The 27,829-nt window shown below is 40.4% G+C and overlaps 1 protein-coding gene across 4 annotated transcripts in view; it reads left to right on the forward strand.

The window, feature by feature from the left end:
- Window positions 1-27,829, forward strand: part of ERC2 (ELKS/RAB6-interacting/CAST family member 2) — a 997,915-nt gene that overhangs the window by 595,417 nt on the left and 374,669 nt on the right. For all 4 annotated transcript variants that reach the window (XM_055558162.1, XM_055558161.1, XM_055558164.1 and 1 more), the window contains one exon: window positions 14,848-15,008. In XM_055558162.1, coding sequence (XP_055414137.1) covers window positions 14,848-15,008 — 161 coding nt within the window. The remainder of the gene's footprint in view (window positions 1-14,847; window positions 15,009-27,829) is intronic.

Consider the following 27,829-nt stretch of genomic DNA (forward strand, 5'->3'; position numbering starts at 1 on the left):
TTCACAGAACAAATCTTTTTTTTTCAGTTTTGATGAGGTCTGGTTTACTAATCTTTACCTTTATGATGTATGATTTTGGTGTCAATTCTTAGAACTCATTGCTTAGCCTTAGATTCAGAAGACTTTTTTTTTTTCAATTGTTTTTCTATAAGGTTTATAGTTTTATGTCTTATATTTAAGATCATGATTCACTTTGTTTTTGTACAAGATATAACATGTAGGTCAGTGTTCTTTTCTTTTTTTCAATCTATGGATGTCCATTTGCTCAGCACCGTTTGTTGCAAAGGCTCTCTTTAATCCATTGAATCGTTTTTGCTCTTTTGTCAACCATCACTTGAACAGTTATCTTTTAGATATAATATTGTCACATATATCTATTTCTGTGTTCTCTATTCTGTTCTACTGATCTGTGTGGCTATCTCTCTGCCAACATCACATTCTCTTGGTTACTGTAACTATACTGTGGGCCCTAATATTGGGTAGAGTGATTCCTCCCATTTTATTCTCTTTTGTCAGAATTGTTTTCACTATTAATGGACTTGTCCTTTTCCATATAAATTTTATAATAACTTTGTCTATATCTATAAAAAACTTGCTGAGATTTAGATTGAAATTACATTGACATGTTTAATATCTTCAGTCTTTTCATCCATGGCTCTCCATGCATTTAAATCTTTGATTTCTTTTATCAGAATTTGAGAAGTTTCAGTGTCCAGATCACATCCATGTTTTAAGTTTATACCTAAATATTTCATTGTTTTTGGAGTGATTATAAATGGCCTTTTGGTTTTGATTTTGGATTCCACATGTTCATTGTTAGTTTATAGAAATGCAGTTGACTTCATGTGTTGATCTTATATCTTGCAACCTTGCTAAACACATTCATTAGTTCTAGGTGTTTTTTGTAGATGTCTACATAAACAGTTATGTCATCTGTAAATAGGGGTGGTTTTAATACTTCCTATGGAATTTTTGTGTTTTTTATTCATTTCTTGCCTTATTGCAGCATCTGGAATTTCACATATTATGCTGAATAAGAGGGTGGAAAGCAGATATCCTTGCCTTGCTTCTGATCTTAGAAAGCATTCAAGTTTTTCCTGTAGCTATAGATTTTTCAGTTAAGTGCTTTTTATCAAGTTAATGAAATTCCACCATATTTGGTGTGCACATTTTGAGATGCAGTTTTGTATCTTTAAAAAAGGGAAACTAAACAGTGGAAAGTATTTTGTTTTCATGTCCATTTTCTTCTAGTATCAATAATGTAAAGAAAGCTCTTGTTGGCAGAATTGTAAGATGATCTCAAAGTTTCCTCTCTCTGAAGAACATACCCTGTATAATCCCTAGGACTGTGGGTAGGATGCAGTGTCACTCATGTGATTGTGGGACAGACACTCACAAGCATCAGGACTGTGGCTTTAAAGTTTTGAGTGGGCCATGTGGCAAGTAATCAAGGTATCTATAGAAGCTAGGAGTTTTAAGGGCATGGGGACCTCAGATCTATATACAGCTGCAAGGAACTGAATTCTTCTTCAGCCACATGAGCTTAAAAGATGATCCTGGGCTCCAAATGAGAATTCACCATGAAAGTATTTTGATTTCAACCTTGTGAGACTCTGGTTGGAGAACCTTGTAACACTATGATTCCTGCTTGGACTTCAGTGTAGAGCTGTGAGCTGCCAAGTTTGTGGTCATTTGTTATATCATCATAGAAACATAATGCAAACATATCTTAAATAATTTGGAAAAGTGTTGGAATCAAAGCACATAGTGAATATTCTACTCCAATGAGTTAAGAGGGATTATTCCAAGATTTATTCACTAATTTGTGTTTATCCATAATTTGTGGCTACTGGTTTTATGTTAGATGTTATGTTCAGGCCTGGGCATACTGAGGAGAATGAGCCATGGTCTTCCCTTGCTGTTGAGGCGCTCATGGCCCAGAGTGTCCTCCTAGATCTCTCAGTATATGTAGTTCCTCCAACAATTATCCCATTACGTTTGCATTCAACAATCAGACTCGAATCCAGGTAAAGAGTAAGCCATCTGCAATTATTGGGTAAGTCCCTTACTCTTTTTGAGTTGGAGTTTTCCATCAGTTCAGTGATATGCTTCTTTGCGAGTAAGTGAGGATCAAATGGTGTTTAGGATACCTCATTATTTTAATCAGAGGTAATGATTACCTCTCTTCAGTGTAGCTTCTTTTCTTTTCTTCCTGTCTGCATTCTACCCACAATTCTCCATGGCCATCTACTGTGTGTTTGTGAAGATACCCCAGTGGACCCATTCAAGGATGCATTTGACTCTGTATATTTATAGCCTAAGGTAGCATACAGGGAGGACACTACCTATTGCTCAAGGTAGATAGAACTCTGATGCTGGGATTCTGAGGGGACCAGGAAAGGGCTTGGGGTCAGGCCTGATTTGGCCTGATTGAAATCTTCCATTATCAACAGGTATCTCCTCCAGAGCTACTCCAGTAGGAGGACTCAGAATAAAAGATGCCTCCTTTTTTCATTTTTCCTCCTTAGAATTGACTCAACTGATCCTCACATCATAGGAAACAAGTCTATTTGAAAATATTGCCCTGATTTGTTGAATGGGAATGGGTAGACCTTGGTAATATAGAAGTGGTCAAGGGGCATAGACAAAGGCTTCTGATTTTGTAGGGCTTGCCAACTCATTTTGAGTGCTTCAGAATCAATAATAACAATAATAAAAGTAGAAAATGCTAGACAAGCAAGCTGCCAAACTGGGCTTCAAAACCCACAGGAACTTTATGAGGGAGCAAGTTGAAATGAGCAACGTTCAGGCACATTGTGGGGCAGGGTCGAGGTGCCAGGAATGGCTGATGACAGCTGTGGAGTCACTAACACTCAGGCACTCCCTGGTGAACCTGGATTATAATCAGCATAAATCTAAGTGACTGTCAAGGGCAAAGAAACCATGCTAGGAAGTGTGGCCTGTCTTAAGATCCTTTTGGCTGACAGTAGTTGCCACCATAACTGCCACCAGAGGGCCCCTCCCTGCTTTATTACTATCCTTTGGAGGTGATGCTCTCCCAGCAACTAATTTTTCCATGGGAGCAGAAGTACTTTCTACCGAGACCTTCTTTTGAAGCAATTTAAATTAAAAAAAAATTTATTGAAGAAGTATAGTTGATTTACAATGTTATGCTAATTTCTAATGTATAGTAGTGATTCAGTTATACATATATGTATGTGTGTGTGTGTATATATATATATATATATATATCCTTTTTTATATTCTTTTCCATTATGATTTATCACAAGACACTGAATATAGTTTTCTGTGCTATACCGAAGGACCTTGTTGTTTATCCATCCTATATATAATTGTTTGCATCTGCTAATCCCAAACTCCAAGTACTTCACTTTCCTACTTCGTCTCCCCCTTAGCAACCACAAGTCTATTCTCTGTGTCTGTGACTCTCTTTCTGTTTCATAGATATGGTTGCTATTTTTAAAACTTACACTCTTTTTACATTAATGATTCATAGTTGTATCAAAAAGTACAAAGAAGACTATTATAGATCACCTGAAATCTAACCTCAGGAACAATCATGTCATGTATATTTTGATGCCCTTCTTTCTTCTTTTTTCCTATGAATATTCATTTAGAAACCCACATATGATTGGGATGGTATTGTGTTTATCATTTACTAACCTGCTTTTCTCAGGTTTCATTAATATCTTTCTTCTCTGTTAAATGTTTCTAATCTATGACCAACATCTCAAAAACTGATGCCTGCAATGTATTATCTGATTTCTTTGTAACACCTATACACACACACAGACACACAATTTATTTAATTTCTTTGGAAGGTGAGGGTATGTCTGTGTATGTTGGTATAAGTACTTGTGTTTATATGTTTCTCTCTGTATATGAACATATATATGTATATACATATATGCATAATTTTTATTCTGAGTTTTATAAACAACAGTGTGATGAACACCTTTATTAAATCTTTAGAATAAATTCCTAGAGGGAAGTCACTGGGTCAAATGCTGATTCTTGGGTTGTGCAGAATTTAAAGGAATTTAACAGTTTTGGAGGGAACTTCCCTGGCAATCTAGTAGTTAAGACTCTGCACTTCCAATGCAAAGAATTTGGGCTCAATCCCTGGTTTGAAAACTAAAATTCCACATGCAGTGTGGTGTGACCAAATAAACATTTTTCTCATATGCTAAAAAAAAAAACTTTCCACAAAAATTGAAATAACTCTTACATGTCACCATTTGACAATAAGTTGTAAAATTCGAATGCTCTCATTCTCTCCAATACAGTAGCCACTAGACATATGGATATTTAAATTAAAATTTTTTTATTAGTTAAGACTAAAAAACAAAAAAAACCCCATTTCTTCAGTTGTACCAGTCATATTTCCAGTGCTCTATAGCCACATATGGGCTTCACTGGTAGCTCAGAGAGTAAATAATCTGCCTACAATGCGGGAGACCTGGGTTCGATCCCTGGGTTGGGAAGATTCCCTGGAGAAGGGAAAGGCTACCCACTCTAGTATTCTGGCCTGGAGATTTCCGTGGACTGTATAGTCCATGGGTCACAAAGAGTTGGACAGGACTGAGTGACTTTCACTTTCATAGCCACACATAATTAATGGCATGCATATTGGAAAGTGCAAATTAGGGCCTTGCCTCATCACAAAGAGGTTTTATGGGACCATGCTGCTCTGATATTTTCATGAGTTCCTTTATAATTGTGATTGGAGTTTAGTATATTTTGTAGGTAATTAATTTGGCTTGATATAGATTTCAGAGTAAAAAATTTCACTGTTCCATTGAAGATGGAAAATGTTGTCTTTCTGAAAATGTAAAAACATGGAAATTCAACCCTTTGTCTTGCTTCCTCATGCTCTAATAGGCTGAAAAATAAGAGCTGGTGTTAAAACTAACATCACTGTTGGTGATAATGTGCTTTCTGTGTGGCACGTGTGTAATTATTGTAAGTCAGGTATTCTTTGCAAGGATTCTGGGAGGTGCAACTGTCACCCACATTTTACAGAGAAAGAAACTGATGTACATGGAGCTCAAGTACTTTTTCCAGGGTCAGTACATGCCTGGTTCCTGACTGGGACCTAAGCCCCCAGCTTCAGAGTCCACACACTTAGCTACTCTTTGTACTGCTTCTCGGGTGAAACTAGTGGTAAACAACTGGCCTGGCACTGCAGGGGACATAAGTGATGTGGGACATAAGTGATAGGTTGGGAAGATCCCCTGGAGGAGGGTCTTCCAGGAGGAGTACTGGAGGCCACTCACTCCAGTGCTCTTGCCTGGAAAATTCCATGGACAGAGGAGCCTGGCGGGCTACAGTCTATGGAGTCACAAAGATTCGGACATGACTGAAGTGACTTAGCATGCACACACTGCTCCTCGAGAACCTGAGACTCTTAGGGAAAACACTGGCTCTTTCGCAGAGCTGTGCACACATAAAGTAAAAATGTCTCCCAGTTGCTCGAAAAGTAGCTACACCAGACATACACAGAAGTAGATCCACAGCCTTTTTCTAAGGGAGATTCCCCTGAAGAAGTTCAGCCTGGGATGATGAATGCTCAAGGGCCTTCCAGAGAAACTGTTACTCATCCGTACTCTGACTCAGAATCTGTTCAGTCAGAATGGATGTATTTTACACATTTATTCTCCATCCGTCCTTTACTATGGAGTGAGATTTTGTTAATAAGCTTTGAGAAGGGAGGGGGAAAGGAGGAGTTTAAAGTGCTGTCAAAATCAAAGAGCTGAAGCCCAAACAGCCTCTCTTGATGGGGTATTTGTTTGCAGCTGAAGGATCAGAGGTGACACATTTAGGCAGAGAGAAGTTTAAACTTCAGTGAGGAGAAAACAAGTCCCAAATGCAATCTTGAGGGTAGCCAGGTCCAAGCAGAAAACAGTCTGGGGATTTTCAGTTTCAACCTTTTCCAAAAGGTGTCACTCTAAGGCAGCAGTGGGGAGGTGAGAGGGAGGCAGAGATAGAAATATAAGATAAGAGTAATTGGAAAAATAAGATTAGTAGTCCTTGTTCTAACAGATCCTTCAACCCACAGCATCAGTGCCTCAGAAGTTGTTGCTGTTGAGGAGAGAGGGTTTCAGCGTTTATCTTTACCTCCTCATCTTAGCGTGACCTTCTCTGTACCCAGGGCAGAGCTGGGCCAAGTCCCAGCTATTCCCCCAGGACCAATTCACATTCCAGATTTGCTGTAACTTGGGATATGGGCATTTCACTGGCTCTGTGTTTTGGTGCAAACTGAAACGACCATCTTCTTGCGCTTGGGATGCAGTGAGGACGGAAAACTAGGATGGATGGTGAGGGGGGATGGCAGAAGAGCCTGTGTAATTTTAACACGTGGTTTTAAAAGCTGTTTAAAAATTCCAAATCATTAACACAAGATAGACACTAAATCAATGCTGACATATAATTTAAGGGAAAAATTGTTTTATCAAAATATTTGAAGATCAGTTCCTGCCAAGTGAGCCTCTTGAAAAGCACTGGATGTTGCCACGTGTCAGGAAGAGAGACACAGAGCGGGCAGTTGGGCTCTTGGCAGATAACTGAGAGAGAATCTGGTTTTCAAATATTTAGTTAAACAACACAAATGTATGTGTAAGTTTAAGTCGACACATGTTAATGATTTAAGGTCTTAAACAGGTTTCTTATTTTATTGTTTTAAAGCTCCAATATTCACTTTAAAATTCCGACCATTTCTCCAGAACTGGGTGTTTAAGCATTAGACTCTAGAAATTCATTTGATAGCTTCACTATTCTTAAAGTGTACAGACTTATGAATTATTCAAATACTGCTGAATAGTCCTGGTAACTTAACCATTTTATAAGAGGCTTTTTGTAATCTGTCACATAGAATAACTAATAAAATCAGAACTGACACACAAACAGTTAGGGATTTTTGTTTTGTTTTGTTTAATTGGTGAGCGCAAGAAGTCATCTAATTTGAAGAAACCTTTAATTATTCTAGATATGTGACACCAAAGCAATGTATATTTTAAAATGTAATCTTAGCTTTCTAGATAGAGCATCAGATTGCCAATCTTGCCCTATGTGGGGACCTTTTAGGAAATTTTAAAAACTGGAACATGTTAAATGTTTATAGAAGATTTCTGATGTTGCTGTGATTTCTCTTTTTTCATCACAGATGGCCTTTTAGGAACAAAACAGCCTCTCTAAACTCCATGCCCCCACCCAGGAAATATTATTGTCTGGTGAATTACCAATAGATGAGCTTCCAAAATAAGCAAATGCTGTGTTGAATTGAGACACACTGGTTGCTCTCCTACTGGATTTTTCAAAAGCATTTGTTAGCTCATAATCATTGTGATTCTTCCAGTAGCAGTTCCCCAATGAACAGGACCATGGGGCCCTGCAGCCTGGGCTTCCCAGCTTGTATTTCCTCCCTCCTCTTTAGCAGACCACTCCCATTTACCTACCTGGTTTTGGAGACCAGCCATGAGGCCTAGGACAAGATTGGCTTTTAACTGTTGCTCATCACTCAGTACTTTTCTATATTAGTTTTTTTTTCATCACTATTGTAATTAAATTTTTTTGATTCAGGGTTGCCCGCCAAACCAGACAGCTTCTGAGGGTGAGCATGTTGTGTCTAGCACAGTGCCTTGCACGCAGGAGATACCCAGGGAGACGAGGTGGTGCAGTGGTAGAAGGGCTGCATGTCTCCCAGGTCCCAGCAGAGTGAGTGGAATGCAGAGCAGGATTAAAAGCTGCTTGCTTCTACCCCAGCTCAAGGCCTGGGGTAGCTTTTTTATCAGGCCATCTCGAAACTCCTGGGTTCCTGGGTGCTCTTGATGGCTTCCAGGTGGCCGTGAGCATAGAGTTCCCTCCATTCAGGGGCTGAGTATCCGAGCCCTCTTGTCTCCATAGCAAACAGAAGGTGCTTGAGGCAAACAGAGAGCAAGAACTTGAAGGGCGTTTGGTGAGGATGGCAAGGGGACCATTGATTTATGGGGTAGCAAAGTATCAAGTTCGGACTTACACTTCATCCATCATTGCACTAAGAGGGTCAGAGGAGGGTGTTTCAGAATCACATCTTTGCACTCCCTTTCCTCTCATTCCTCAGGTATTTATTGAGTGTGGACACTGGTTCCATGTCAGGAGCTGAAGGGCCTTCCAGAGAGAATGGAGACGTGGTCCTTGCCCTCTGAGGATTACAATCCAGTTGTAGCAACAAAGCACACACATGAAAGGGTTGTGCAGAAACGTGAAATGGTGTTTGATGAGGTGGTAGAAAGTTGGGTGCAGAAGGTAACAACCGAAGGCACTTGGGTGAAAGTAATGCTACCAACAGCCCAGCCTTGGGACAGCAGTAACTGTCACGCCCTGGACACTTGCAGGATGTCTAACAGAGAGGGCTGGATGCTTGAGGTGTATTGTCTCCCTTTGTGCTTGTGCCAACCCTGTGTGGTGACTTCTGTTTCCTCCCCCTATTTTGTAGAGGAGGACCTGCGGCTGAAAGGTCAGTAATGTTCAGGCTTCCCAGTATAGGTTGCACTTTGCTATCACTTTAGAATCACCTGCTTTTTTAATAAAGTACTAATGCCAGACTCCTACCCTCAGATGTTTTCATTTAATTGGTAGGAGTGTGACTATGGCATCAGGATTTTAAAAATATTTCTAAAGGGTTCAATTGTGCAGCAGAGTTTAGGAAGCATTGGGTTTAGATTGTCCTAAGGTCACAGAGGTTGTATTGATGGAACCCAAACTTGATCAGGTCTGCCTGTTTTAAGAGCTCCAGATTTATATCACTGAACCTATGAAGGAGGCCAGCGCTCTGTGGCAGAGCCTTAAAGGGGAGGCAATTTCAGTAACTGGAGCAGTCACTATAGGGTAGTCCGGGCCTGCCAGGTGGCACCAGTGGTAAAGAACCTGCCTGCCAGTGCAGGAGACTTAAGAGATGTGGGTTCAATCCCTGGATCAGGAAGATCCCCTGGAGGAGGGCACGGCAACCCACTCCAGTATTCTTGCCTGGAGAATCCCCTGGACAGGGGAGCCTGGCAGGCTATGGTCCATAGGGTCGCAAAGAATTGGCCACAATGAAAGCGACTTAGCACAGCACAGCACTATGGGGTAGTCCAAGGGTGTGTGTGCATGTGTGTATGTGTGTGTGTGTGTTGTTGTTGTTGCTGAAGATAGGTGACAGCAAGCACAGAATCTTGAATTCAGTAATAAGCAAACATAAAATGGGTTGAATACTTAAATTGGCCCTGTATTGGCCATGCTTCTATGGCACCAAGTACTTGGGCATTGTTCTTAGTGCATCATACACATTAACCCATTGAATCTTCGCCAAACTCCTTTTAGCTAAGTTCCCACATCACAGGGAAGCTGGGTTCAGAAAGGTTTTATAACTGACTCAGAAGGACACAGATAGTAAGTGGTAGGCTAGCTCCTCGGTTCTGTTTGTAACCACTGTGCTGTGCTGTCTCTTCTGTTAAGCATGTCCTGTGTGTTTTCATATTTGCTAGTCCCCACGCTAAGAGCTTTACTTTCATTGCTTCACTTAATACCTGAAGTAATTCTAGTGAGACATACTACTGTTACAGATGAAGAAACTCAGACACTTTCCCAAGGCTCTATAATAAATGGTAAAGCAAGTGTTATTAGTGCAGTCTGGTTTCTTAATCCATAATTTTAACCATTCTCCATATTTAAAATATTTTAATTATGTATAAATACATAGCTATATATTTACATATATTAAATATCTATTTCTATATATTTTATATAAAAATATTCAAAATATTTTAAAATAGTTAAAACTGAAAAAATTCAAATTAAATTTTAAGCGAAATGCTGTATAGAAGACAAAGTAGAACAACTCCCTTTGAGTGTGAGACGGTGGATGGAGCGCTCTGCTGATTCACACCCCTCCTCCCACTCCACTGATCTGTTTATTAGCCCCCAGATGCCTCTTTGGAACTCATGGTGGTCTAGGGAACAGTTTGAAGACCACAACTGTGGGTAATCAGGAGCCCCTTGAGATGTAGGAACCAGACCAGTGATACTTTTGATGAAATATTGATGGTTTAGGCATATTTTCCTGGAAGTAGGGAGGCAAGTTGTAAGAATAAATCCCATGAGACATCTTGGCTCACCCAGTTCAAAGTCACATCCAAAGACACAAAGTCAAAACAGCTGAAAAAAATCAAAAGGAAAGTCTAACCTTCAATCTGTGTCTTTGGAAAACATTGAAGGGACCCCAGGAATAACACCTAGCAACTTTTTCCCCTTCCTCTTTTCTCTTCCTTCTCAGTCATCTTATTCTGCCCTTAAAACAAAACAAAACCTCTGTGTGCCCAGTCTCCAGGCTCATCACTCCTCTTTCCTCTCTCACGCCTATCTCCTACTTTTTATCATACAGACTGTCATAGCCTGCCCTTCAAAGTACTGTACCTTTGCGCTCAGTTTTGCTGGTTCACTCTACTACCTATTTCCTAAATTCCAGGCACAGTCCTGGCTGAGAGAGAACTCTGACAGCGAAGAAGCTGATCAGGCAAAGCCAAGTTCTTATTTAGGGTAGGGTTGGGGTAGGAACAAAGGCTGGGAACACACGTGCGCGCACACACACACACACACAGACACTTATTTTCAATCTTGTCAGAAATGTGGGAGGGGAAGGGATTCAACTGGAAGCATAAAAAGTAGTGATAGAAAAAGATGATGTCTCAGAAAGTGTTTCCAAAATAGACTTGATGATGAAGAGAAAACAAAGGGGAAAGAGAGGGAAGACACAAATGCGGTTCTTAAACATGAGTCACTGAGAAAAGGTCAGGACACTGGACTAAAGTGTCACCAATGTGTTAGGGAATGGCAGGTGCGGAGAGCTGGGGTAGGTGGTAGGGATCTTGTTTAGATAGGTGTGCATGGATCATCCTGAATTCAAAGTGATACTGTGACATCTAAACGGAAGTAATTACCAAGTGGTTCAGTGTATGTGAAAGATGTTAAGTAAATAAAAGGAGACAAAGTTTGGAAAAGTATTAGAATAGTGGTGAGAGCTATGGAGACAAACTTCAGTCCTCCTCTGAGAAGCCACGTGGATGAGGAAAATGTCTCTGGGACAGAGTCATGAAGGGAAAGGTCCAGTTATGGATGCAGGAAGGTGAAGAGTTTGCAAAACAAACAGGGGAAGTAAGTTCTCAATCTAAGGAGAGCTTCTGAGAACCCAAGGGAAAGGTTGGCTTATAGGTGAATGGGGAATGGATACAGTCCCACTCACCCATTACACTGTGTTTCAGAGAGGCTATCTAATAAGAAGGGGGGCTTTTTAATTTTATATATATATCAGATCAGTCACTCAGTCGTGTCCGACTCTTTGTGACCCCATGAATCGCAGCACGCCAGGCCTCCCTGTCCATCACCAACTCCCAGAGTTCACTCAGACTCACGTCCATCGAGTCAGTGATGCCATCCAGCCATCTCATCCTCTGTCGTCCCCTTCTCCTCCTGCCCGCAATCCCTCCCAGCATCAGAGTCTTTTCCAATGAGTCAACTCTTCTCATGAGGTGGCCAAAGTACTGGAGTTTCAGCTTCAGCATCATTCCTTCCAAAGAAATCCCAGGGCTGATCTCCTTCAGAATGGACTGGTTGGATCTCCTTGCAGTCCAAGGGACTCTCAAGAGTCTTCTCCTACACCACAGTTCAAAAGCATCAATTCTTCAGTGCTCAGCCTTCTTCACAGTCCAACTCTCACATCCATACATGACCACAGGAAAAACCATAGGCTTGACTAGACGAACCTTTGTTGGCAAAGTAATGTCTCTGCTTTTGAATATGGTATCTAGGTTGGTCATAACTTTCCTTCCAAGGAGTAAGCGTCTTTTAATTTCATGGCTGCAGTCACCATCTGTAGTGATTTTGGAGCCCAGAAAAATAAAGCCTGACACTGTTTCCACTGTTTCCCCATCTATTTCCCATGAAGTGATGGGACCAGATGCCATGATCTTCGTTTTCTGAATGTTGAGCTTTAAGCCAACTTTTTCACTCTCCACTTTCACTTTCATCAAGAGGCTTTTTAGTTCCTCTTCACTTTCTGCCATAAGGGTGGTGTCATCTGCATATCGGAGGTTATTTAAAACAGTTTACAAAATTATACATACATCTCAACTATATGTAATATGTAAAAGAGTAAGAGAGAGATGGAGAAATTAAAACAAAATGTTCAGAGTGTTTATCTCCATGTGGTGGTATTTTGGGTAATCTTAGCTAAAAAGAATATCATTATTCTTATATAAAAAAATTTTTTTAATTTTCCTGTCTTTTGGATTCCATATGAGTATACCTTATTTTAAGGGAAAGTGTTATTTTATTGATATTAATTAGAAGAATAAATGATATAGAGGCTATGTCATCCCGTGTAATGCCCACAGACATCTAATAGGAATAAACAACATAATTTCCTGTTTCCAGGTAAAGAACCCAAAGCCAAAAGAGATAAAGAAACTTGTGTCAGTCATATAGTAAGTTATGGAGACATGTTTCAAATCTGATCATTTTTAAGGCACAAGTTTCATAGGTATAGCCAGCTAAAATATTACTTCCAGTGAGAATAAGAAGTTGGGGAACCATTCAGCTGTGCAAACTACACATTAAGAAAAGACATATGGCAAGAAGGAGGGTATCGGTGGCCTGTAAGTGTTGGGAGAACAAGAATAAAAAGTACAACCTCTTAATGAGAGGGACCTGGTGGTAGGGAGATGGAAGCAGGTGTTATAGGCACTTGATAAGGAGTGTAACAGTTCATCAGTCAAGACAGTCCAAGTCACACTGGAGGTGACAGCCTCTCATCTCATGTTGTAACACAGTGAAGGTGCTGCCTTGCTTATGTGGTATGGTTTGGCCTTTAGCTTCACTGTGATCACTCAGGGACTCAGGCTGGAGGAGACATCATCTGAAACATGGTTCTGAAGTCATTGTGGCCTGGAAAAGGGAAGGTTGTGGTTGATTGCTAGTTCTTAAATGCTTCTGCTTGGAAATGACAATGATCTAAGGTGTAATTGTTAAAGCTGGTTTAATATTAAACTAGTTAGTATCTGCTGTATGCAGTCACATGGAAGGTGAACTAAGAGCTTGGAAACCCACAAAGTAGCATTCTGTGTCTGTGGTTGCAAGCGGGCCAGCTCAACTAATAAGAGATTCAGCAGGTGAGAATCCTGGACACCCTCCCTCTTCTCTGACATTGATAATACATTTGGATTTTTTTTTTTTAAAGTTACGAAAGGAAAGGGAGTCATAAGAACACAGACCATCCCAAGTAGAGGATCAGGCAGACTGTATCTGAGCTGATGCTTGGAATGACCATAATATTGATCTTTTAAAAAGCAGCACTGCTATTGAATCTATAAAAAATAGGGTAAAACAGACAAAAACACTTCTGCTTCAGCCTCATCAAGTATTGTTTTGTAGAAAGGCTTCTAGTTATATTTATGATATTCGATGAACTTATATGAGAAACTAAAAAGTTTGATTGCTTTTTAATATTTAAATTTTGTTTGTTAAAGAATAATGCTGTTTATCCCTGTGTAGTTCTGTGACTTTCATAGGTTATGCTCTATATTCCTTGCTTTTAAAACTGTTTTTGGTTTGGGCTTTTATTTATATTACCTGGTCATCAAGTTTCCTCTTTTTATCAGGACAAAATGGAGGGTTTTCTGAATTTTAAAAGCCTGTAATTTACCTTGGATATGAACTATCGTGCTTATTCTGAATAAATTCCATGTAAAACTGCAGAAATGGTGTAGAAAGTCTTTATGAATTGGAACTTAACATGTCATTGACACATTTTGAAGGGCGTTCTGTTGACTTTAGTGATAGATGATCCCATTCTGCCAAGTTCAGCTGGAAGGGGTGACTTAGAAATCCAAACATCAACTCTGGAGTCTAGAAACTTCCTGAAACCATGGTTTTAAGTTCTCAGGGTGGATGCAGCCTGTATCTGTGCAAGGGATGGCATTCCATGGAAGGCTCTGGAAAAGAACCATTAAACACCAGCCTTCTTTGTTGTGTGTTGGCTTTTAAAAGTCTCCAATGGTTCGGGAAGGATAAGGCCTTGCCTTGGGGCTCCCTGGTCCAATTTTTTGGGACCTGGCTGAAAACCCTGGATATTTGATAGTCTGGCTTATTTCTATGGTGTATTAGCACCCTATAAAAGTTACATGTCATTTATTTCAAGTTTAGAACCCTCTCAAACTTCAGGGGCAAACCAAACTTGAACCTTTTGTGGCTGGGATTCTGTTTACCTTTGGCCAAACCTTGCTTCCTGAATATGAAACAGGGAGGTGAGGTGAGAGGGGGGCCCCTGAGGCCCCTTGGCCATCAAATCGCTTTTGCCAAACAAGGCTTTGATAGGCTAAAACATGAATGAATTTGAAACACATAGAGTAGCTTCCTGTCAGAATGCTCTGGGGCCTACACACAAAAGTATATTGTGCCGGGCAAAGTGCATTTGAGAGTTGCCTTCAGCCAACTGTGAGGCAGTATCTGAGATTTTTGCCAAACACAGGTTGAAATTGGGTCAAGCCACTCACCTTCCAGTTCTAATAAATACATTAAGTAGTTTCTATAAAAGTTATTGGATAATTCAATTGAATGAGGACCTTGGAGAAATTTGGACATTTCTTGGGTTTGAAATGTTTATTTTTAAGTAGTGACAAAGAAAGAATGGACGCCGGGATACAACGCCCAGCTCAAGAATGGCGGTAATTCCTTTGTATCTGTTGTCAGAACACAAGGCACACCTTGTGCTTGAATGGAGGAGAAATAACACACTGGGTCCCATGCGCTTTTCAGATAGAAGAACTGATGAATGCGCTGGAGAAGACCAGACAGGAACTGGATGCCACCAAGGCTCGCCTTGCCTCCACGCAGCAGTCCCTGGCTGAGAAAGAAGCACACTTGGCCAACCTCCGGACAGAGAGGAGAAAGCAGCTGGAGGAGATCCTAGAGATGAAGTGAGTGCCCATTTTTGCTTTCTCAGTCTTTCTTTTCTAACTTCTCTCTAGGGATGAGAAAGGGAATGCTAAAGAAGAGGAGGAAAGAGCTTGGAGAGAGAATCATGTAGCTAACACTTGACTAGTTGTTTCTGTGACTGTGCTTCTTATTTTCTCGAATTACAGCTTCCATGTCCCAATGTGCACATTTTTCACATCTGTTATTCAAAAAAGAAAAAAAAAATCCAACATAAGGTTTTGTGACTCTGTGTTTTGTGGACGGCACTAATATTCTTAGATCTGTCGAAAAGGTTTGAGCTGGCCAAGAGACAGAGGCCTTGTTAAGCACAATGGTAATTGAAGTCCTGCTCAGGGTTAAATGGAAACTTTTCTGAGGAGGTATTTCCTAATTGTGACTATAACTTTGCTAATTATATTCTTTTCACTTGTGTACAATGCCTGGCTTGTGTTGGTTTTCATAGTCTCAAGGTTGGCACCTCTTTGTTTAGAAAGCAGGACTCTGATTTGCTGGGCTGATAAAAACAGGCTTGGAAATGCCCCTGCCCCTCTGTCTCATTGGGTAGGTAAGGACTGGACTGGGGTGGGGGTTGGGTAGGGGAGGAGACTGGAACAAATGTCTTTCTTTGATTTAATCAATAAGGTGTGACTGCTTGTCGGGCAATGGTTGTTCCTGTGGGCCTGTGACACACCCACCTCCACCTAGCTTTTATATCATTCTCACAGTGAAATAATATCACCATGAAAGAACATAGTAAAGATAATTACTCAAAGATTTTAGAGATAATCAATTGCTATGAATCTATTTCTGAAAAATTAGGCAAGAAACAGCATCTCTCTAAGTCTTTAAATGAAATAATCACTAAAGTATGATTTAAATCCAGCCTCCTTCCAAAATAAGGGGAAATGTACAGAATTATAGCATCTTAAGCCTGTAATATAGACTTTGAAATTGGTGGCTAGGTATGGAAGAATAACCTTACCCTGACCCTGCAAGTCTTACACATGGTTAGTATTAAACCCAGAAAGCTTAGATCATGGAAAATATGGAATGAAATATTTTGAAGGATTTAATAATGAGGACAAAACTTTTATTCCTTGTCAACTACCTCAGTTTCTCCTAGACCAAAGAATAAGTAGTTTTTTTCCACATATAAACTCCCATTTTTCCTAATAAAAGATGATATAATAAAAACAGATATTATTCTCCTCAGTTTCGAGGTGAGGGAACTGAGACTCAGCGAGATTTCAAGTAATTTGCTTAAGGACATCTGGCCAGGATTAAACCCAAAAATCTGTTCAGACTCTGTTTCTACTACCTCATTTTCTCATGCAGTTATGTCAACTCCACCAAGCCCAGAACTTTTGTCTGTTTGAATCACTGCAGAAATCATACTGCCTAGAACAGTGCCTGCATATGGTTGGTGCTCGGTAATTGCTCATTGCTGGAATGAATAGATTGAATGCTGGAGACTGGATTTTATGTACTTAGGAAGAAACGTATTTCAAGCATTTGTGACATTACTGATGTGATCAGTAATTTATTAATAACGGCAGTACATTGATTGCATCGGCCTTTATTCGTTCTCTTTGGCTTACCCAGCTTCTGCCTCCTTGTGTGTTGCTATGTGTCAGATTCAGGCTAATTTCTCTCATTGTTCTGCAGCTGTTCCCAAGTTAACTCTACACCTCCTGGAGTGATTTATTATGCCATTATAAGGAAACTTTCATTATTTCCTGTTTATAAAAAGAGCATATACTTCCAGTGTTTTCAGAGAACAAGTCATGGTGAAGCATGCTGGTTTGGGAGTTGTCAGAGCTGGGTTGAAATCCTGTTGCGTCCACTTGGTGGTTGTGTGACTTGGGGGAAAATGACCTTAACATTGCTGACCCTATGGTTTCCTCCTGTAATGACTTTCGTAGGGTGGTTGTGAAGAGAAGCACTCAGAGGAGGGCTTGGCACATGGAAAATGAAATATGTGTGTAAATGGCGCTATCAGCCAATGAAAATATGTCATTTGTTTAGTATACTTTGTGAAGAGTATCATTTGTCTAAAATTTGGGTTTATTTTTCTAAAACATATAAACCTTTTCCATGTGTATGTTTTCCCACTTAATTTCATGATTTCAGATAGCACCTAACTAAGACCTCTTTGGGTGAATTGCCACATTATTGCCGAAGTGCTTAATCTGCTGCCACTGCAAAATAAATAGAAAATTCCTCTTTTAATTCCTTTGGTAAAAGTAACAAAGCTCTGCTTCATTAAGCCCAATATGAACCTCATTCACTCTTTAACTGGCCCAGAAGCCCCACTAACAGGGTTCTTCCCAGGACCATGGGGACACAGGTGCAGGGCAGTTAAATTGACTGAGAACCCCAGTTAGATTCACCAGCCTCTTCAGATGTTCTAGTCAACCAAACGGTTTGGTGACTCTTGATTGAGCTGAGTTGACGTGTTGGTTATTGGACAGTAACTGAGTCAATGTCAGTTAGTGTGAACAGTCAGCTGGATGTGTCACTGCGTTTACTGCCACTCTGTGCCACTGTTGTTCTTCATTCAACTGACGGGCAAGTGTGCAAGCAACTTTAGGCAAGTCTCTCCAGGACTGGGAAGTCCTGGTACATGGGAAAAGCTGAATGGTGTTAGGAAGAGGGGTAGGGCCATGAATCAAGAGAAACAAGATGTGGTCTCATAACTCATCCATAACCTTAAAGGAGGTCACTCTCTGGTTGCCTTTCTTTGGTGACATGGCGGTTGATATTACCTGCCCTACCTACTCCATAGAATTGTTACAGTAACAGGGTTTTTAAAAAAATACTGAACTGAAATTAATATAAACTAGCATATGTAAAAGCACTTTGAAACATAAAAGGGATTTTGAAATGAGAGATGGTGTCCGTTAAATTTGTTGCAAAATTAAATGACACAGAGTTATAGTATTGGAAAACAGCTGAGCGCAGCCTTCCAGCCTATATAAGCCAGACTGCTGTCCACATAATAAGGAATTCACCAGGCCTGGTGAAGACCGCTTGCCTTGGAAGCCATGGGCTCATAAGGTGGCGGTTCATGTTCCACAGCTCTTGAAGGTAGCTCCTTCATCCTTATATGGAACTGAAATAGCTTTCCATGTAATTAACATTACCGCTTGTCTTGGTTTTTGTTTCAGAGCTACATAGATTTCAGCTGAGCCCTGTCCACAGAACAGGCAGCCTTTTATTTTTCATAAATTTATTTTTATTTTATATCTGTTCAGGTAGTACTGTGCATTCTAAAAGGAGAAAAAAAGAAAGAGCAAAATTAAAAAGAAATAAAATTGTGTATGATCCTACCATGCAGAGATATATACTAATAGCATTTTGATGTCTACCTTTACAAATGCTCTTTATTTTTTTAACAAAATTAGATTGTACTTTTGTATTCTGTAAATCCTTCTTTTGCTTGCTGAATGGTAAACACTGCTCTGTGCAGCAAACATTGAATTGTATTATTTTTAATTATCTGACATACTATCATACAGATGTCTCCCTTTATCAGAGGCTTATCTGGGTGCCAATATTTTGCTAATATAAAGAATGTCTTGATAAGCATCCTGCTGTGTCAATTTGTTAGCTTATTTTCAATAATTGCAGATTAATATGTAGTTATAAGAAATAGTACAGAGGATTCTCTTGTACGCTTCACTTGTTTCCCTCAGTGGTAACATCTGGCATAATTACAGCACAGTATTATGCCAGAAAATTGATATTGATACAGCTTACCAACTTTATTTAGATTTCTCCAGTTTTACATGTACTCATGTGTGTATATGTATTTAGTTACATACAATTTTATCACACGTATACATTTGTATAACGACCACCATGGTCAAGATGTAGCACTGTCCATCATTACAAGGCTCCCTCACACTGCCTTTTGATAGCTACACTCCTAACCCAACTGTTTAATTTTTAACCAGAGTTTTCTTTTGTGTTTTATCATTTTGGGACCTGTGCAACACTGGCCTTCATTTTCCCCTGCTATTTTCTTGGCCAGGGATGGAATTGTCCTCTTAGTTTAAATTTAGGCTGAATTTAAAGTGAGAAAAATATTGCTTGATTTAAAGACTTACCTTTAAATGAGTTGGTTAATTTGTTTACAGTGAAATTCCCTTTTAATATTGGATATCTAGAACTTGTCATATGGTAGGCATTCAAAAAGAAAATCACTTATGATCCTACCATACAGAGATAGACAGTGATGGCATTTTGGTGTATACACATTTACAAATGCTCATTTTTTTAAAAGAAAATTAAATTCAACTTCCATATTTTATAAATTCTGCATTTGTGGAATGAATGTCAACTGCTATAAGTGGACAAGCAAAAATGTGTGCCCTTATCAAGTTTTCATTTTAGTAAAATGAGTGATCAAAATGAATGGACAAATAAATAAGCAAATAAACGAATAATTAGATGAATAAAGTAGCTTCTTGTGGAACCAAAGAAGTTTAGAATCCCACTTAGAAAGCTCTTTCCATTGGTAAGGACCCTCCTGATTATTTGGGAGTAAAGAGGGAAATACCATGTCACTCCCTATAGTCTGAGAAACCTTCTAGGATCTGAGCCTAGTGGACAGTCTTTGACTCTCTCTTGTGTAGGATTCTTCCCCCTGAATAAATATTTTTTCCAGTTTAATCTTCATTGGTTAGTATTCTAACTGCCAGTCATTATTCCCGCACTAGAAGGAACTAATGGTTCCCAACCATACATTTTCACAGGAGAACATAATATTCTCCTTCCCTTGTGTATAAGATTATTCTTTTACTTAAAAAATATCTAAAACCTCTTACTAAAACATTTCATAATGGTTTGTCTTTGTTACATTTGCTTCTATTTAAAAGGGATTTTATTAAAATAATATTAAGAACATCATTCTATATGTTTGGTTTTATTAATACCAGTTAATGAGCTTACATTCCAGTAACCAAAGCTCGATTATTTAATTTGTGGCAGGTGAATTTGATATCTGTAGCTAAAAGGAATTGAAGGCCATGAGATACTGTGCTTAAAATCTATCTGTGTGCATTTGCTCAGACAATTTAAACTAGCCTAGTAATTTAATAGGCAGACAGGCAGGCTAACTGATCTGTTCCATTTAGTATTAAATACTGAATGAATAAGGCGGGTTTGAGAGCTGGTTAAAAGTTGCATAATGTGAAGTGTGTAGTTTAGACTTTCTGTGGTGATTTCTCATACTTAATGTAAAGATTTTAAAGGGACATCTATACTTTAACTCGTCTGATGACATTGTGAGAGCCACCTTAATTTACTGGGTATTGTTACATTCTCGAATCTTCTCCAGATAGCCTCAGAAGCCTTTGTATACACTGGGCTATTTTAGGAAGTTTACAGTGAGGTAAGACAGAGGCTTATTCTAAGGCATTATCCTGTTGGCCTCTTTGATCTAGGATCCCTTTTGAGAGAGCCACTCATTAGGTAAGTACCCTTCAAAGGAGAGGCAGGGTGCAGAAAATGATAAAATCAATTTATTCTTTCCTTCATGCCAACATGAGAAAAGACAAATCACATTTCTTTAGGAAGGAATCCTAAGTGCCTGGCAATTTGGACAGGATTAATGGAGCCTGGGAGAGGAGTTTTGAAGGCAACTGTTACTTAAAATTGATAAACTCAGTTGCAAGAGAAGTTATGGGGATTGAATGAAATAATGCATTTATAAGAAACTGATTTATAAGCCACAAAAGGCCATATATGTATCATGGTTCGTGACATATTCATATGTTAGGTAAACCCACTGTAATTAGCATACCCTGAGCTCATCTTCAAATTCGAGTTGGCCTCACACTTTGAATAGTTTTTTGTGTGTGGGGTGAGAGGGGGCTACAGTGTAATTTTCTCTGTAAGCCATGGTTATTTAGAAAAACTTTGGCATGTTCAATTTAAAATATATATTAAATACTATCGTAATATGTCCTGGGGTTCCTTGGTGGCTCAGATGTAAAGAATCTGCCTGCAATGCAGGAGACCCAGGTTTGATTCCTGGGTCAGGAAGATCCCCTGGAGAAGGGAATGGCAACCCACTCTGGGATTCTTGTCTGGGAAATTGCATGGACAGAGGAGCCTGGTGGGCTCCAGTCCATGGGGTCACAAAGAGTCAGAGACGACTGAGTGACTTCCACTTGATGTTAATGTGTCCTAGAATATCCCAATCTCTCTGTTCTTATTTGTCTCCTTCTAGTTCTAAAAGTATTTCTAAAAGGTGGCAGAGAGAAGAACTGCTCATTCAGCAATGATTGTGGTTTGAGCTGCAGACAGTCACATGATGGGCAGTTGTTTATCACTCAGGATTTCTGTATCTCTCTTGTAACCCTGGAGTTGGTGGTTTAGGGCCTTTAGTGAAAGAGAAAAGACTTAATATACATAAAGTTGGTAAATAAAACTGAACTACAATGAAATGGACTTGATTTATGCTGCCTGAGATGATTGTGCCTGAGCACAGTTGTTATTTAAGAAGACGAAGGCCTTCCTACAGTGCTTTGTAGCAGTTGGAACTCTATGCTCTTTTGAAGTGGTTTCTGAGGTATGTCAGCAAATCCTGGGGGGGAGGGGTGCTAAGAGAGAATCCCCTTCCCCAGGGAGGGGCGGAAGGGTGATCTCCACAGTTCCTTTCAGTGTGTAATTCTACCAGTCATTCTGCTAAATGAGTGATCTGGAACTTGAAGAATATTTAGGAGACTCTGGAATCTTGTTTCTTCTCTTAAGGAACTCTACTTGAAATGCAAAAACTTTTGCCAAAAGCCAAAATGACTGCTTGGTCTAGAACACTGTCCCCTCAATAGGACCACAAGTACAGGACCTATCCTGTACTTGTGTTCACTGCATTTATTTTTCATAAGACGCTTTAGATATGACATGCACGAGCCAAGCAGAGATGTATTTTACAAATCATCACAGAGAAAGAATCAGTAGTTAAATTGTGTGTCAGGTAGAATCAAGACCCCTTCAACTCTCCTTGCCCTACGAAATGTACTATCTCTGATTAAAATGCTTTCAGAGGATTAAACTAGCTCAGGCATATATACTATTCAGTTCATGCAGACTTTGGGTAATGAGATTAATATTACCAGTGAATAGTTCTTAAGTGCTTATTACATTTCAGGCAGGGGCTATTTACTTCACCTGCATATGATTGCCACCTCCTCTGAGATGGGGAGTCTTATGACCCCCAGTGTGTAAATGTAGGAACTGAGGCTCAGACACCTGGAACTCAAATACAAGTCTGTTTGACACTACAGGCTATGATCATAACCACTGACAGTTTGTATCACACTTTCTCCTAGTGAAGAAGAGGTTGTCATCTTAAGAATTTTATTTGGTGATGCTGGGATCCAGTTTTAATTGAATAGTGGATGGCAGCAGGCACATAGGTTCTTCTTCCAACTTGCATTAGGGAAGCAGGAGAGCAAGCTAGGTTGATGGTGAGAGGGAGGGGGCAGGAAGAGAGCTAGTTGGAGGAGGCCTTTGAACTCAGCTTCCTTATCATAAAACAAAATAGGGGAGACACTGTCTTCTGGCCAAAAACATGCACTAGATGTATAGTTTTAATAGTGAAAAATGTCAGTCAAATGGGTCCCTTGGTTTTTAGTGGAAATACAAACATTTTCAGAGCTAGAGCGGTATAATCTTTCAGCTTAAATAATCATAATCAGCAGTTAAATAATCTAAATGCTCATGAATTTGTAGAGTTGAAAGTATTCCAAGCACCACACTTCATGTTATCTCCATCTGCGCAGCAGTAGCTCCACGGGGGCTTGGGAAGATCAACCATTATTAACAAAGGGAAAGAGAATCATACAGGCCTTCCAACCTCCTAAAGTGTGGCAAGTTAAAGGCGGAAGTTGTGGTCCTTCTTTCAATCCAAGAGCAGCTTCCTTTTGGAGAAATATTGTTAACTGCTTGATCTAAGGATGTACAGGATACTGGCAGCTGGAGGCATGGAGTGGGGCAGCTGTATACCAGGAAGAGAAGCCAAGGGGTGGGCACTACAAACAGGGTCACAGATCAGGTCCTGAAATGATAATTCTCCAGGGCAGTGAGCAGGGCTCTCATGACTTTCACATCCCGAATCTGCCAAGTGTGACCTAGTGAGCCAAAGCCAGCCTGACCCTCCAACCGTAAACAAGGCTCTGGACTCAGATGACCAGGTTGCTAGCTCCTGATTCTCTCAAGCAGTAGTTCTCACCCTGGCCGTAATTTTGCCCCTTCGGGACATTTGGTGAGATCTGGAGATAATATTGTTGTCACAGCTCAAGGGATGATGCTACTGGCAGGTAGTGTGTAGAGACCAGCGATGCCACTAAGCATCCTACAATGTGCAGGATCGCCTAACGGTAAAGAAGTAGATGTTTTTTCAGGAATTCTGTTGCTTTTTCGATGATCCAGCAGATGTTGGCAATTTGATCTCTGGTTCCTCTACCTTTCCTAAATCCAGCTTGAATATCTGGAAGTTCGCGGTTCATGTACTGTTGAAGCCTGGCTTGAAGAATTTTGAGCATTACTTTGCTAGTGTGTGAGATGAGTGCAATTGTGCAGTAGTTTGAACATGCTGTGGCATTGCTTTTCTTTGGGATTGGAATGAAAATTCATCTTTTCCAGTCCTGTGGCCACTGCTGAGTTTTCCAAATTTGCTGATGTATTGAGTGCAGCACTTTCACAGCATCATCTTTAGGATTTGAAATAGCTCACCTGGAATTCCATCAGCTCCACTAGCTTTGTGTGTAGTGATGCTTCCTAAGGCCCACTTGACTTAGCTTTCCAGGATGTCTGGCTCTAGGTGAGTGATCACACCATCATGATTATCTGGGTCATGAAGATCTTTTTTGTATAGTTCTTCTGTATATTCTTGCCACCTCTTCTTAACATCTTCTACTTCTGTTAGGTCCATACCATTTCTGCCCTTTATTGTGCCCATCTTTGCATGAAATGTTACCTTGGTATCTCTAATTTTCTTGAAGAGATCTCTAGTCTTTCCCATTCTATTGTTTCCCTCTATTTCTTTGTATTGATTATTGAGGAAGGCTTTCTTACCTCTCCTTGCTATTCTTTGGAACTCTGCATTCAAATGGGTGTAATTTTCCTTTTCTCCCTTGCCTTTAGCTTCTCTTCTTTTCTCAGCTATTTGTAAGGCCTCCTCAGGCAACCATTTTGCCTTATTGCACTTCTTTTTCTTGGGGATGGTCTTGATCCCTGCCTCCTATACAATGTCACAAGCCTCCATCCATAATTCTTCAGGCAGTCTATCAGATCTAATCCCTTGAATCTATTTGTCACTTCCATTGTATAATCATAAGGGATTTGATTTAGGTCATACCTGAATGGTCTAGTGGTTTTCCATACTTTCTTCAATTTAAGTCTGAATTTGGCAATAAGGAGTTCATGATCTGAGCCACAGTCAACTCCCAGTCTTGTTTATGCTGATTGTATAGAGCTTCTCCATTTTTGGCTGCAAAGAATATTATCAATCTGATTTCAATATTGACCATCTGGTGATGTCCATGTGTAGAGTCTTCTCTTGTGTTGTTGGAAGAGGGTGTTTGCTATGACCAGTGCGTTCTCTTGGCAAAACTCTATTAGCCTTTGCCCGGCTTCATTCTGTACTCCAAGGCCAAATTTGCCTGTTATTCCAGGTATCTCTTGACTTCCTACTTTTGCATTCCAGTCCCCTACAATGAAAAGGACATCTTTCTTGGGTGTTAGTTCTAGAAGGTCTTGTAGGTCTTCATAGAACCGTTCAACTTCAGCTTCTTCAACATTAGTGTTTGAAGCATATACTTGGATTACTTTGTTGTTGAATGGTGTGCCTTGGAAATAAACAGAGATCATTCTGTAGTTTTTAAGATTGCATCCAAGTATTACATTTCAGACTCTTGTTGACTGTGAGGGCTACTCTATTTCTTCTAAGGGATTCTTGCCCACAGTAGTAGATATAATGGTCATCTGAGTTAAATTCACCCATTCCTGTCCATTTTAGTTTGCTGATTCCTAAAATGTTTATGTTCACTCTTGCCATCTCCTTTTCGACCACGTCCAATTTACCTTGACTCATGGACCTAACATTTCAGGTTCCTATGCAATACTGCTCTTTACAGCATCAGAATTTATTTCCATAACCAGTCACATCCACAACTGGGAGTTGTTTTTGCTTTGGCTCCATCTCCTCATTCTTTCTGGAGTTCTCCACTGATCTCCAATAGCATATTGGGCACCTACCCACCTGGGTAGTTCATCTTTTAGTGTCATATCTTTTTGCCTTTTCATACTGTTCATGGGGTTCTTCTCAAGGCAAGAATGCTGAAGTGGTTTGCCATTCCTTTTTCCAGGACCACATTTTGTCAGAACTCTTCACCAAAAAGCTATGTTTTTTCCAGCTGAGTGCCAAAGAATTGATAATTTTCAACTGTGGTGTTGGAGAAGACTCTTGAGAGTCCCTTGGACTGCAAGGAGATCAAAGTTCTAAAGGAAATCAGTCTGAGTGTTCATTGGAAGGACTGATGAAGGTGAAGGTGAAGTCGCTCAGTCGTGTCCAACTCTTTGCGACCCCATGGACTGTAGCCTACCAGGCTTCTCCATCCATGGGATTCTCCAGGCAAGAATACTGGAGTGGGTTATCATTTCCTTCTCCAGGGGATCTTCCTGACCCAGGGATCAAACCCGGGTCTCCCACATTGGAGGCAGACACTTTAACCTCTGAGCCACTGAAGCTGAAACTCCAATACTTTGGCCCCCTGATGCGAAGAACTGACACATTGGAAAATACCCTGATGCTGGGAAAGATTGAAGACAGGAGGAGAAGGGGGCGACAGAGGATGAGATGGTTGGATGTCATCACTGACTTAATGGACATGAGTTTGAGCAAGCTCCGAGTTGGTGATGGACAGAGGAGCCTGGCATGCTGCAGTCTGTGGGGTCGCAAAGAGTCGGACACGACTGAGCGACTGAACTGAACAGCAAAGAATGATCCAGCTCCAAATGCCAGGAGTGCCAAGGCTAAGCAACTCGTTACTTGCCTCCCTTTTTAAAATTGGTGTTTTTTAAATGAGAGGAGAGAGAAAACTTACTAGGTTCTCATCTCTGATTTAGCTTGACTTATTTTCAAAGGGGAAATGTGTTTCCCCCATTCAACATCATGATTTTGGCCCAGAGGGCTTGATGGTCTGGGTTCTTCCTGTGTTTTGTGCAACTCTGACTTGATTCTGGATTGCTTTCTTGGGACTATAGACCCCAGAGAAATCAGCACAAGTCTCAGATCTAAATTCCTAAGAGACTGTGCTCCTTGTAAGATATAAATCCTGGCTAAGATACAAAAGACCTAATCCCCAATGCCTACTGCTCAGTGGACCATGCAGTCCTCTCCAGCTCCAGTGTTCCATCATTCTGTAACTTCTGGATCTCTCTGGTCCTCACTTTGTCCAACTATAAATGAAGGGTATGGGATTGGCCAGTCCTCCAGCCAGGCTTCTAAACTGATGCCCCTTTTACTCTCTCTCTCTCCCCTTGTTCATCCTTTTCCACTTGTTCCTTCTTTCATCACAACCCATTAGGTAGTTAGGTTTTTTCCTAGGAACCATTTCTTACAATGATTATTTTGAGCAAAAAGGGGAGAAGTAAAATAAGGCCACTGCCAGAGTGGGAGAATGTATTCCAGAGCCGTGGCATCAGTGGGACAGACTGTGGTCCAGATGCCAGCTCTTTCCCAGAAGAGAGAGGGCAGGACTTGGGGGAAATCCCAGCTTGAAGGTTTTCTGTCTCCCTGTATCATCTTCTTTGCAAAAGTAAAATAAACTAGGTATTATTGTGGGATGCCTCAGCCCTGAGGAGGTAGAGGGGAAACATCAATAACTGCAGCCCAGTGACAGAGGGCATCATGACAAAGGCTCCAAGTCACTGAAGACCTCCAGGATGAAGCAGAGAGTGGAGGTGAGGAAGGTTTTGGATGTTCTTTGTCCCTGGAAAGCACTTAATAAAAGTTTGTGGAAGGAAGGAATGAATGCTGATGAAAATAATGCTCTGCCTCTTGCTAGTGGTTTCTCCCTCCTGTCACCACCTTTTCCACTCTCGCCTTCTCTTCAACCCAATCTCCTCTTTCTTCTTCTTTCCTTTACCTCATGTTCCTCTCTCCTTTCTTTCCTCTCCTTTCCCTACCCCTATTCTGGTGCCCTACAAAGTGAGAGGTGTCAAAATATTTTCTGTATTTTGTTAACAAAAGTTATGACCAACCTAGATAGCATATTGAAAAGCAGAGACATTACTTTGCCAACAAAGGTCCATCTAGTCAAGGCTATGGTTTTTCCTGTGGTCATGTATGTATGAGAGAGTTGGACTGTGAAGAAAGCTGAGTGCCGAAGAATTGATTCTTTTGAACTGTGGTGTTGGAGAAGACTCTTGAGAGTCCCTTGGACTGCAAGGAGATCCAACCAGTCCATTCTGAAGGAGATCAGCCCTGGGATTTCTTTGGAAGGAATGAAGCTAAAGTTGAAACTCCAGTACTTTGGCCACCTCATGTGAAGAGTTGACTCATTGGAAAAGACTCTGATGCTGGGAGGAATTGGGGGCAGGAGGAAAATGGGACGACAGAGGATGAGATGGCTGGATGGCATGACTGACGTGAAGGACGTGAGTCTGAGTGAACTCTGGGAGTTGGTGGTGGACAGGGAGGCCTGGCGTGCTGCGATTCATGGGGTCACAAAGAGTCAGACACGACTGAGCAACTGAACTGAACTGAACTGAATGATTCCCTTGCTAGATTCTAATTTTAACTATTGAGCAG

This window comes from Bubalus kerabau, chromosome 20 (genome assembly GCF_029407905.1).
Source record: "Bubalus kerabau isolate K-KA32 ecotype Philippines breed swamp buffalo chromosome 20, PCC_UOA_SB_1v2, whole genome shotgun sequence".
Taxonomy (NCBI): Eukaryota; Metazoa; Chordata; class Mammalia; order Artiodactyla; family Bovidae; genus Bubalus; species Bubalus kerabau.